Source organism: Neltuma alba, unplaced genomic scaffold, assembly GCF_004799145.2.
Source record: "Neltuma alba isolate B1F8T4 unplaced genomic scaffold, ASM479914v2 tig00011035_pilon, whole genome shotgun sequence".
NCBI classification, from domain to species: domain Eukaryota; kingdom Viridiplantae; phylum Streptophyta; class Magnoliopsida; order Fabales; family Fabaceae; genus Neltuma; species Neltuma alba.
The window spans coordinates 156,398-169,879 of NW_021635786.1; the positions used below are offsets into that span (position 1 = coordinate 156,398).

At 36.3% G+C, this 13,482-nt stretch overlaps 1 protein-coding gene across 1 annotated transcript; it reads left to right on the forward strand.

Annotated features, from left to right (window-relative positions):
• Positions 1–2,622: 2,622 nt before the first annotated feature.
• LOC114760890 (uncharacterized) lies at positions 2,623–3,099 on the forward strand. Its single transcript, XM_028950203.1, has one exon. It carries the CDS (start codon positions 2,623–2,625, stop codon positions 3,097–3,099), a length of 477 nt encoding a protein of 158 aa, XP_028806036.1.
• The last annotated feature ends 10,383 nt before the right edge of the window (positions 3,100–13,482 follow it).

Below are 13,482 nucleotides of genomic sequence, written 5' to 3' on the forward strand. Positions count from 1 at the left end.
AGTATGTTATTTTGAGCTAAATATATACTGTTAAATCTTTTTCAATAATTAAAGTTAATGTTTATAATTAAAGTCTAATATTCAATTTTATATTTCATTTTGTTAGTATCGTTGTCAACAAGAGTGTTGAATGTGGATATTATGTCATCTGCTACATGAATGACATCATTGAGACATGAGTGACTGAGAAATTAGATAAGGTAAAGATAAGTTACGTCACATGTAATTCTTCAGTTCTTTTCACATTTTTGATTAAGTTGACTATGTTATTTTTTATTTATAGGTATTTCAAAATGTTACGCCATATCAAATGGAAGAAATCAACTTGACGAGAGATACTTTGTAACAACATTTCTATAGAGTTTTGAAAATTTGAAATAGTTAGATCATTCCTCAAAAAATTCATCGTTAGATTTTTTTCTCTTAGTTCCCCCTATACATGTTCCTTAGTTCTATTGTGCAGACATAATTAGCTTAGCTTGTTACTATTCTTTGAATTATGCCTTTACTTGTTGTTAGGAGAAGTAGCAAGCTAAGGTATCATCTTGTAGTTATAGGATTGGTTTCTATCCTGCCTAGATAGATTCGACCCCTTGTAAGCTCTTTGTGCCTATGTTAAAAGAAATTTCAATGCTTACTGCAATGTATGTATTAACCAGCTAGTTATATAGTCATCTTGAAATAGTTTTGTATTTATATTCTGCACTGTCTGCATTTATTTGGAATTGTAAACTGCAGGGAGCCAAAAAAAAGTAAACAAAATATTATTAAAAAAATTACACTTTTAACGGCTGTTATTTAAATAACAACCGTTAAAAATATTTACCACGGCGGTTCTTCCAAAAACTGCTGTGGAAAATTGAATTTCCACTACGGTTACTTTAAAAACCACTGTGGAAAATGAATTTTCCACGGCAGTTTTATTAATAACCGCCATGGAAATTTGATCTTGCATGGTGGTTTTTATCAGAACCGCCGTATTTTATTTACCTTTCAACGTCAATTGTATCCATTGCGCCTTCATTGTTAAAAACCCTTAATAATTGCTGTTAAAAGCCTTTTTTTTGGTAGTGCGTGTCAAAAAACTTGAGGTAACCACTTTCTAATTTACCTTGTATGCTTGTTGATGTGATTATATGCATGTTTTGATATTATAGATGTTATTATTATATGTTATGGTGATTTATGTATAAAAATAAAATATATATATATATATGAAAATTTATGTTTTGATAAATTTATTAGTTAAGTGGGCATGAATTATTTTATCTTGTGAATATCCTGTTGATGTTGAACAAAAATTTGATTATTGAATTTGAGGATGCTTTATGAATATTGGATTATGCGGAATTGGATGGTTGGAATGTTTATGGAGTTGTATTGGGTTGTGTTGAAATGTAATTGTGGGAGATTTGATTATTTATACCACGTGGTATAGCCATTACTTGGCACCCAGTGGCTAGCTTTAACATTCATAGGGCCCTTGGTATCACCCTTTCTTTGGTCGAGTCAAGGGTCAGTCCAAGGGACATGACACCTTTCCATATTCCAAGGAAAGGGAACCCATGGTCCGATATGAGCTCTGTAACTTTTGGCCAAGTCACACCTCATTATTGGAGAGTTTGGTGCAGTCTTGCAAAAGAGACGAATCCTATGATGTGTGAATAGACCATGGGTTCTGTCAGAGGTTATAAGAAGGTTATAAGGATGGTTGATGAAGTTCCGTGCATGCAAGTTACTTTTTGAATTACTATATATTATTTTCCGTAAAGATGTTTACCCTATATGTTATTTGAAATTATACTTTGCCTACTTAACTATCTTGTAATAACTCCATGTATACTTGTTGAATTGGAATTATGGTTACTGGGTCAATTTGACTCACCCCATGGTTATTTAATATTTTTTTCAGGCGAGGGTTCAGGTGTTCATCCCCAAGGGAAGTTGTTCGAGGCTTGAGTTTTCCTTTCCACTCTATATAGCCTCTGTTTTGGTATACATGATTTGATTGATCTATATTACCAAACTTTAGGGCCTTTTTGTTATACTTGACATAATTTTAACTTTTCCGCTATATTCTGGAATTGTGCTGTTGGGCGGAGCCCTTTTTGACACGTGTGACTTTTAGTTTGGTTGTAATTGTTATGGGCAGTAGTGATTGTTATTCTAATGAGCTTCAAAGACCCTAGCCCATTTACAACTGGTCTTAATTGTATTTTGAGATTCCAAAGTATTGTTGGTAGATTTGATACATACATGAAAAATCAAGTGTTAGACCCTTTCTTATTTGATTATCTATCTTTACGATTCTAGAACAGTAGCTACTACTCTGTTAAAGATATTGATTGTTATTGATTGTTTTTTATTATGGTAGATTTCTATTTGATTGGTTTTATTCTTCCTACCATAGCTATTACTTAAATGTTTTTGGTTAATTCTTTTTTATTTATTGATCTTTAAAAATTAATTATCACTCTGAAAATGTTTATTTACCATTAATTATGGAGGCTGTTAACGCTAGAGCGTCTACAATTCTGAACAGCACCATTGCGGCTCAAAGGAAGCTCAACGGAGCTATTCTATTCCCAAATACTGCACCTACGAACACCCACACCCCCAGAAATGGAGTTCAACAGCTGGGTTGAAGTTGACGGAGCCTTTTCTTGTCTCAGTAAGGCTGCGGCTTGTGGTGGTATCATTAAAGGTATTCATGGCAATATTCTTGAAGGTTTTCAACTCAAACTTGAATCAAGGGATGCACTAACTGCTGAGTTATGGGCATGCATAATGGGTCTCAAAAGAGTTTGGGACAAAAGCTATAGGAATATTCTCCTTCGAAGCGACTCACAAGAAGCTCTGAATTTGCTGCATAATAAACCCCCAGACCTGCGTGAAGACTACATGCTGATTAAGGAAGTTCAAGAGATGATTAAACGTGATTGGAGAGTGGAGCTTCGCTATATTCAACGTGAGCAAAACACATTAGCAGACATCCTCGCTAAGAGAGCCCTTGAAGGAAGTACTGGCCTTCTTCTACTTCATCCGGACTCTCACGAATCAGGACTTCTGTCCCAGGGGACTGAGTTTTATTTTATTTAGTCTCCTGCTTTCCCAGTTTATCAACAACAAAAAAAGCATAAATTGATAGATTGCTATATTTTTGCAACTCAAAATGACATCGTTTCTTAGTAAGAGGAGGAAAAAAATATATAAAATTCAATTCAATCACCCCATCCAAAACTCCTGATCGAATCGGGATGTTGGTTCATTGGTTTGACTAGATGATCGACCTAGTTTGAGATTTAATATCATGGGATAATTCGTAGAAAATGATGAATAATTATTAAATAATCCTAACTAGTAGTAATTAATATTATATACACACACAGAACTTCAAATTGTCGGAAGCGAGAGATGAAAATAATGACCTTGTTGTGAACGAGATCTTGTGACAAACCAGTAAACGAGGTGGTCTGTGAAAGGAATTCTTCCAAGCTGGACTTCATCTCTGAACGAAGTAACAAACTCGCTCGCAAATTGATGGCCATTTGCGTTCGTAACGCCTCTTGCTGCACAGGTGCTGAATACACCTCTTGATTCTGACGACTTCACAATATTTGCTACTATTGAGTTCACTCCACCACATCCAACAACAAGCTCTCTCTCTCTCTCTCTCGCTCTCTCTCTCTCTCTCTCTATATATATATATGAACAGACATCATATTAATTCATTAATATTAATGTTTCAAGTATTGAAACTGTTGATAATTGTAGCCCATATACTAGTATATCACTTATGTAGAGAGAATGCTAGCTAATCTCCAATTACTTACCTTAGCGAGATACTACCTTCAACCTTTAAAATAAAAGCTAAATAACTAATTTAAAGATATTAAAAAAATTAGTTAAGTTGGTTATTTGTCACAAGTGTGTATTGATATCCCTAAACTATACTCTTCAATCATATGCATTGGATGATTAGAATGATCCTTTGGTAGGAATCCCTTGCAATCAATAGATATATTTTAGGGAAAGATGAGTGACAAAGTGGATTGGAGAATCAAATCTATTCCCTAACTAGCTTTTATATTAAACATCAGAGATAGAAGTATGTATTGGAGTGGGAAGAAGTGGGTTACCTGGTAGAGAGAGGACGATGGAAGGAAATTAATTATTTTAAAGAATCATTAATTTTTAAAATTATTTTATGAGATCTTTAATTTTTCAACCAAATTTCTAACCTTGTGTTTGGATGAATGGGAAATTAGGGGGAAGAGAAATATTATAGGCGGAAATAGATTATCCATTGTCTGAATGACTATCAGTGAAATATTAATAATAAATATTTGTACCTTGGATTGAAGAAAATATATACAAGTGAGATTTTTTCCTTTTTCCCTTTTCATCGCTCCTTTATTTCTTTTAAAGCTGTTAGATTAACATTTAAATGATTTATATGTGATTTTTTAACAAAATAATGATTTAAATATTAAATTAAAAATATACGAAATTAAAAAATATATGTTTTTATAAAAATTAAATACCAACCATTTAAATATTAATCTTATGATTAAAAAAAAATAAAATGAGAGAGTGAAAAGAAAAGAGGAAAGAATCATCTCCAATATACAAATAAGTCAAATTGCAAATACGTGTACCTTGGCTTGAAGAACATTTCCATTGCTGAGCATAAGTTGAGGGTTGTTAGTTAAAGGATCCAATTGAACAGAAATTACTTCAGAGCCAGTACGTATGGAGCCTTCTGGAAAATTATCAGCCATTACCTCTATTAGCTCAATCCTTTTTATAACTCGAAATTCTTCACAAGGCAATAATCTAGATATATCATACTTTGTTGGCCAAATTTTTTTTTTGCGTTTAAGCTCTAAGATATAGAAGATCCTAAAAAGCTACGCAAGATATATTAAAATCAAGAAAACTTGCAAAATGAGGAAAGCCACTTGAAACTTTTTAAGATCTCTTAATTAATGCAAAATATGCTTACCATTCTTTAATTCATACAAAATATCCTTACCATTTGGTCCTAAAGAGAAAATTTCCAAAATATTTATCATATTTTTTGAATTCATGTATTAAGTTCATGGAATTATATGTAGGTTACCCAGTTATCAAAGTATGTTCAAATTTATAGTAAAATTCTCAAGAGGCATAAGACTAGAAGTAAGTCAGGTTGAATCAAATGAATATAACACTACTACAAAAAGGAGTTTTCACGATGCTAATTTACAGTGGTTATTAGAAAAAACATTGTAAAAAATATGACGGTAGCATTTCTGTAATTATAGGCGTACTTTTAAACTTAAAAACCGCCATAAAAAATACTTTTAACGGCGGTTTTTTAAATAACCGCCATAAAAAGTCTATTAGAATTTTAAAATCCATCACGCGATAGTTTTCACTTTTCAGAGTCAGAGCTCATAGTCCCTCATACCATCTTCACTCGATTTTCTCCCTCCTCCTACATTTGTCAGCATTTATCCATTGCTTCTATCATTTCCGCCATGTTCTTCCATCACCGTTGCTGTCGCTGTTGCCGTCGCCATCGCCTCATCGTCTTCATTCTTATTTGTGAGTTTTTCACCTCCATTCTTTCTATGGATTTCATAGCTTTTTTGGTTTGATATGATTATTTTCTTTGGTTAAAAATATGATGTTTGATCTGAGTTTAAAGAGATCTGATTTTTAGCACATCTGAGTCTTTGATTTTATCATATCTAAGTCTTTGATTTTATCGTTATTAAATCTTAGTGGCTTCGATCTGGTGACTAAAAGTGAAGCTAAGTGACGCTATTACGGTGAGAAAGAATCTATGTTTGCTCCATCAGAATGCTTTTAACTGGTGAGAGACTTTCCTTGAGGCTTTGTTCTCCCATTTCATCCTGATCAGTAGGGTGAAATGTAAACTAAAAAAAAAATTTCAGGGTGGTTATTTATATAACCGCCGTGAAAAGTCACATACCACAGCGGTTCTTATAGCACCGTGAAATCCTCTACATTTTGGGTCGATGGCATAAATGCCAGTCTCAAAACCACCGTAAAAAGCTCATTTTAACTGCTGTTAAATGTTTTTTTTGTAGTAGTGTAAATTGTTATGTGTTCGTCTTCTTCTCAAGAACCTCCGATAATATCTCTCTAATTCTATTACTCTATCTTCGTGAATAAAGTTTGTTCCTTTGTTTAAAGTTAAGATTTTTATAATCACTTAATTCACCCTTTTTTGGGTTAGTTCCTGTCTAACAAAATGTGTTTAGCATTTGATCCTAAACAGAAAATTTTTCCTAATATTTACCATATTTTTCAAATTCATGTATATGGAATTAATGCAAGTTACACATATCAATTCTCATTAGCAACCCTACTGTATATGACTTGTTACTGATAATCATTATTTGATTTACTTCATCTTTGGTCAATTTATAAGTCAGTTTGTTTAGGGTTAGGAACAAACAATTAACTGAATTTATTGATAGAATAATACGACAGAATGATATCATTTATATATGCTAATAATAATGCTATCACCTAAAAGGTATGTCCGTTGCTTCACCATTATCTTTGATTGTGATGACTTTTCCCCTGAAGAAAAGGAAAACAAAAAAAAAAAAAAAACATCATTTAGATATAGTTAAAAATGATGATACATTAATATGTAATTTCAACAAAAAAAAAGTCTCCCTAAAATGTCATATTGGTACATAATCTAAGAAGAACAAAATTTTAATTTTTAATTTTATATAAGTTAAAACGTCATATTTTTTAAGAAGAACAACATTTAGTTTGGAGATTTATTTTTTTATTTTATAATCTACACTTAATATCAATATAAAAAACTACAAATACAATAAATTTAACCTAATAGCATAAATAACTTTTTAAAATAGTTTTATTACTTACAAAAGATCATTGATGATAATTATGTATATTTATTTGATCAAACAACTTATGTACAGTTATATAGTACACTAAAAAAAATTAACAAAATATACAAAAAAATGATATCATATATCTAACATATTAGTTATAAGTAAAATATTATATAGAATTAAAAAATATCTATATAATGAAGGGCGGTGAAGGGCAAGTTGTGACTCCGACGTCAGAAGAAGCTGATGTTTTGAAACGAAGTTGTAAGAACGTTCAAACAGGGGACGGACAAGCGTCCAATGATCGTGTTGTGATATCGAGGATGGAGGATCAGATGATAGAGGGGGAGAGTTTAATGACCGAGAAGGAGGGGTTGGTGTTAATCAGAGGGATGGGACTCGCAAGACGTACAGGCAAGCTTGTACCAATGAAGAGGTGGCTCAGATGATGATTCTATGGAGGACAATGGGGATTGGTGGAGTGAGGATAGATGGAAGTCTCGTATCAGAGTGGAGCAAACTCCCAAGGGTCCTAATATTATATTATTGCCCGAGTTTAAAGCGCGCTTAGCAAGAAGATGGAGGAAGTATCTTATTGTTAATGTGTTGGGAAGAATGGTGAGAGGGGATTTTCTCAAAGCCAAGCTGGAACAATTATGGGATGATATGAACCCCATTGATATCGGATCTGGTTTTTGTTTAGTTGAATGCAAAAGAAGGAAACGTATGATGTGGTACTAATGGGAGGACCGTGGTTAATTCATGATCACTATATTAATGTACAACCATGGAAAGAGGATTTCAATCCTGATGAGGAAGAGATCTCTAGCATTGCCGCTTGGGTTCGGATTTCAAAGCCACCTTTGGACTACTATGATCCAGGGATTTTGTACGTAGTTGGAAACCAAATTGGAGGGTCTTGAAACTTGATAGGAATACTATAAGGCAGGCTAAGGGGCATTTCGCTCGAATTTGTGTTCAGTTGGATCTCAATAAACCATTGCAATTGTGTATTTTAGTGAACACGAAGGAAAAGAAGGTTGAATATGAAGAGCTCCATTTAATCTGTTTTAAGTGTGAGAAATACGGCCATTATGCCGATCATTGCCGTGAGGCTTATGTATAGAAAGAGGCGACTCTGACATTCACAGGAAAAGGAGGGGGAGTTTACTAGACCACAAGCTATGGGGGAGGTGGCATTGGAGTATTGTGGTTGGATGGTGGTGCAGAGGCCTTGGAGGGCAATGTTTTCAGGCCCGGACCAGACTGGATGGTCGGACCGGTCAAACCATTGCCCGGAGGAGAGAGCGGGCCGTCTCACACCATTAGCTCGTTCTCATGATCAGACCGGATTCAACCGTTTAGAGCTGGGATTTGGACCGGGAATCGGAGCGGGTAATGAAAAATCGTCCAGGTTGAGCATGAGCCAAAAGGAACAAACGGAGTGTGAAGAAGAAGGAGAAGAAGAGGGAGAAAGAAAGGAATATCAAAGCAAATACATATTTATCCACAGACAGATCTAATTTATAATGAAAATCATACATGAGAAAAAGAAATAAAATACTTCAGGCCTTCATCTATAGTTCTTTGCTGTCTGCAATCACGGCCTTGACCTCAAAAAAACTGGATGCTTTCAGCTGGAGGTTGGAGCTTTTTGAGATGAGGAGGAAGAAGTGAGAGAATGTGTTTTCTCAGAAAATGAGCCAGACTGCTCCAATGCAAGCTGGCATTGATATATTTTTTTTTTTAAAAAAAATTATGGTCTCTGCCTTTTCTAGTTTTCCCACGCCCCATTATGCCTGACAACCTATATGTTTTATATTAATTGACAAGTTATTGTAGCTGTGGCCTATCTAATTTTTACCTTTCTTAATTTTTAATAATTTATATTCATTTTTTTGTATTAAAAAATTGATAAATTATCCCATTTTGAAGGTTGAAGACAGTATTGCACTATACGCGTTTATAATATTATTTATACATTTGTTTATTTTTCATTATTCATTTTTTATTTTTTATTTTATTGTTATATAAAATTTATTTAGATGTTTTAATATAAAATGATTTTTTCCCAAAATATAAAATCATTAATATAAAGTTAAATATGTATATATATTTAGACTATTTAATTTTTTAAAATTGTTTTAATAATTTGATATTTTATTTCTTACACGTGTATTTTTTTATTTTATATATATAATATTTCTTATAATATTATATTTTATTTAATTGTTATATCACCGGTTCAACCGAACGGTATAACTGATTTGACCATTTGAATCGTGACTTCCAGTCCGACGTTCGGCCTGGCTTTTAAAACATTGTTGGAGGGGATGCCAGAATGGATGGGAAAGGGAGAGATTTGCGCTGTGTATCGGGTGAAATTAATGCTCAGAGTAATGGGTCCTAATTTACAGCTCTCCAGAATGACAAGATGGGGAATATTGTTGAGCACTCTTCGCTCAATAACGGTCTAAATGATTCCGTGTAGTTACCTCTGAAAGACATTATGTTTGGGCCATAAAAAGGTTTCCAAAGCCCAAAGGAGTCAAGTTACTAGAATAAGGAAGGCTAGTGGAATAGGGCAGCTTAAGAGCACTGAGGGCCCGATGGAGGCTTATCTCAAAGCTAAGGCCCAGGTGGGTCTGGCAAGCCCAATGCCAGTAGTAGTCAGTCCATTAGCACAGAAGGTGGAAGTCGATACTGGTCCTAGCAAGGTCTCGGTGAGTATCATGACCAAGGAAGGAATAAGACCTAGTGAGCAACACGTGCATGTAAAGTCAAAAAAAGATGACGACCCAATCGATCCTGGCTCGTCTGTTAGCTCCCAGTATCATATTCGGATGAACCCGATATTGAAGGATGGAGAAGATGATTTGATGAGTGAGCAGTAGCGCGGCTTGGTCATACATGTTTAGTGATCATGCGCTTATTTGCTCTTATTTTCCTATATTACTTTATGATGAATCTGATTATTTGGAATTCGAGAGGGAAGGGAAGTCGTTTGTGTCGTTAGTGTGGAGCTCCAAAGACGTTTTAACGTCATGTTCCTTGCGATTCTTAAGCCTCGACAGAAAGGGAGAAGGCAATCCGAATTGGGAAAAGGATAGGCTTTGAGAATGTTGAGGTAGCTGAGGCTGTGGGTTTCAATGGAGGGATATGGTGTTTTTGGAAACAGGAAGTTGATTTTAAGGTTACTTTGAAAAGTGATCAGCTGCTTCATGGGGTTGTCGACGGAGGGAAATCACAAGAGTGGCAACTCTCGATCATTTATGGAAGCCCGAATGTACGTAAACATAGACTATTATGGAACTCTCTCACTTCATTAGCAGATGCTGGCATGAATAAATGGTGTATGTGTAGGGATTTTAATGCTACGCTATGAGATGATGAACGTATCTTAGCAGGGAAGTCTGCCATTCATATATATTCTCGGTTTCGCTGATGGGTAAACAAGAATGGTTTGATGGACCTTGATTTTATTGGGCTTAAATTTACTTGGAATAGGGGGCGAAGTTTTAGCAGATTAGATAGAGCTATGGTGGATGCAAGTTGGTACGAGGAATTCCCACATGCTGCGGTAACTTACTTACCTCAATTCAAATCTGATCACACTCCTCTTCTTATTCGCCTATTCGAGAAAAGGGAGGAAAGTAAGAGGGATTCGCTTTTTCGTTTCTTCGCACTGTGGGTGGTTCATGAAGGCTTTGAAGATGTGGTTAAGTACTCCTAGGTTGCTTCACGTAGTTGGGAGGAGAATCTTAATACTTTTACAAGTAATGTGAGAGAATGGAATAAAGACGTGTTTGGCTATGTCAATAAAAAAAAAAGTCGCCTTATCCGAAGATTGGAGGGTGTGAATAGGCATATTAGACTGTGGTTGGAATTAGAGGAAGTTTTGGTTCAGGAGGAAATTATATGGTTGCAACAGTCTCATTGTAACCTGTACACGAATGGAGACAAGAACACGAAATTCTTTCACTCCATGACTAGTAGTCGAAGATGTAAAAACTGGATTGATGCCCTGCGTAGAGATGGCGGGACATGGTCCTATGACTGGAATGAGCTCATGCAGATAGGTACTGATTTCTATAAGTCATTATATAATGATGATTCTGATTACTCTGGCACAGTGAACTTTGGGCAAAGCTTTCCTACTGCTGATAAGTTGCTGATTTTGGGCATTGGTAAAGAAATTAATCCTATTGAAGTCAAAGAAGCTTTGTTTGCTAAAAGTCCTCTTAAGGCCCCGGGAGCTGATGGGTTGAATCCCTTATTTTTCCAGAGCCAATGGGAGACTGTGGATGGAGCTATGATCAATATGATAAAGAGAATTTTGATTTCTCTTCCAAGATTACAATGATAAATGGGACAGATATTGTTTTGATTTCTAGGACATATCATCCTGAAACAATATGAGATTTCAGACCCATTAGTCTATGTAATATTATCTACAAGATTTTGACCAAGATCATGGTAAATCGGTTTAGAAGAATGATGCCACATATAATTTCACCCAATCAACGTAGCTTTGTCCCTAGAAAATTAGGGGTAGATAATAATTATCTTAGCCCAGGACATTTTTCACTCTATGAGAAATAAGAAAGGGAAGAGAGGCTTTATGGCTCTTAAGATTGATTTGGAAAAGGCGTATGACACGGTCAGGTGGCCCTTTCTTTTTGATTGCCTAAAGGAATTAGATATACCTCAGAATGTTATTTCAGTTATAAATCAATGTTTCAGCTCCGCTAATATGCAGCTTACATGGGCCAGCGTACATGGTCATCATTTCTCCCCTTCGAGAGGACTCCGTCAAGAGAATCCTTTATCTCCATATTTGTTTGTTATCATTATGGAAAAGTTGGCGCATCTTATTCAGAATGAAGTGGGTGAGAACAATTGGTTGCCCTTCTGCCTTAAGAAGAATGGTACAGAGATATCACATTTATTCTTCGCCGATGATCTTATCTTATTTGCTAAAGCGAGTATGGAGCAAGCTGGGTTAGTTAAAGCTTGTCTAGATGATTTTTGGGCTGCTTCAGGGGAGAGAGTTGACAATACTAAGTCTCGTATTTTTTTCTCGAACAATGTGAACCATAATAGAATTCATGAGATCAGCAATTTCCTAGGTTTCAGGCCAACTTCAGACCTTGGGAAATATCTAGGGGTTCCCTTACATCACCAGCGAGTGTCTAAACATACCTATCAATTCGTTCTTGATGAAATGGATGCTAGATTGTCTAGTTGGAAGGCGAAGTCCTTATCTTTGGCTGCGAGAAGTACACTGGTGTCTTTGATTCTGTCTACGATATCGACTTACAGCATGCAGTCTTCCTCGCTCCCAGCTTCGGTGTGCAGGGATATTGATCGAAAGTGTCACAATTTTTTATGGGGAAGTGGGGTTGAGAGTAAAAAGATCCACTTGGTATCTTGGGACAATGCTTGTATGACAAAAGAAGAGGGCGGGCTAGGCCTTAGACAAGCGAGGTTGCAAAATGATGCTTTTATGTTAAAACTTGGCTGGGCTCTCATTAAAAGAAGGCATGCTCCTTGGGTGAAGCTTATGCGTGAAAAGTATGGGTGTGGCAATGATCTCCTACCTAAGATAGACAAGGGTAGAAGTGGGTCAAGAGCTTGGCTGGGAATTAAGAATAATTGGGAAGTGGTGCAAAATGGGTTGAGGTGGCATGTGGGTTAGGGGAATTGTGTAAGGTTCTGGCAAGATGCATGGCTACCGAACCACGATAAACTTGTCACTATGGCTACCCGGGTGGTGGACCAGGAGCTGGTGGATCTTAAAATTTCAGATATGCTGACAGTGTCGGGGGGTTGGCGTGAACATTTATTTAAGGCCTATCTTCCTGAGCCGGTTGTCTGTGCTATACTTGATGCTCTAGTGGATTTGATGCAGGAGGATGACGCTTCTTGGTGATCGTCTCCGTCGGGTTCTTTTACTACTAAGTCAGCTTGTAATATGCTTAGACGTAAGGGTGATCCTTCCTCTAAAGGTCGGTGGCGAGCTATTTGGAGATTGGGGGTGCCTCAGCGCTGCAAGACCTTCTTATGGTTAGCCTCCAAGAACAGGCTGTTGACAAATGATTCCTGGTGCCGTCGCGGGCTGGCTTCTTTTGTGGCTTGTACTTTGTGTAGGAATCATTGCGAGAGTGTCCTCCATATGCTAAGAGACTGTAGTGCTGCGTATGATGTCTGGGTTAGAATGCTTCCCTGTCACCTCTCGGCTACGTTTTTCTCACAACAGGACGTTGTTGAATGGTTTCACTGGAACATTAGGAAAAAGTTTATAGTTCATGGTGTCCCTTGGAGTATATGGCTCGCGTTGGCTGGTAGACAGCTTTGTTTGACAAGGAACTCACGGGTATTCAATAATAAATGTGAAGATGGGAGCACTATCATTGCGAAGGTTTCAACATGCTCCAAATGGGCCAGTGTAAATACTTTTGGTGCTCGGTCTCACAGAGTGGGGGCTGGGATATGGAAGCCGCCGAAGGGAGGCTATGTCAAAGTTAACGTTGATGGAGCTGCCTCTAGCATTAGTGGTTTATCAGCATGTGTAGGGATCATCCGGGATTGCAGAGGG

Coding starts and splice junctions, on each gene's coding strand:
- LOC114760890 (XM_028950203.1), top strand. CDS start 2,623: ATGGAGTTCAACAGCTGGGTTGAAGTTGACGGAGCCTTTTCTTGTCTC.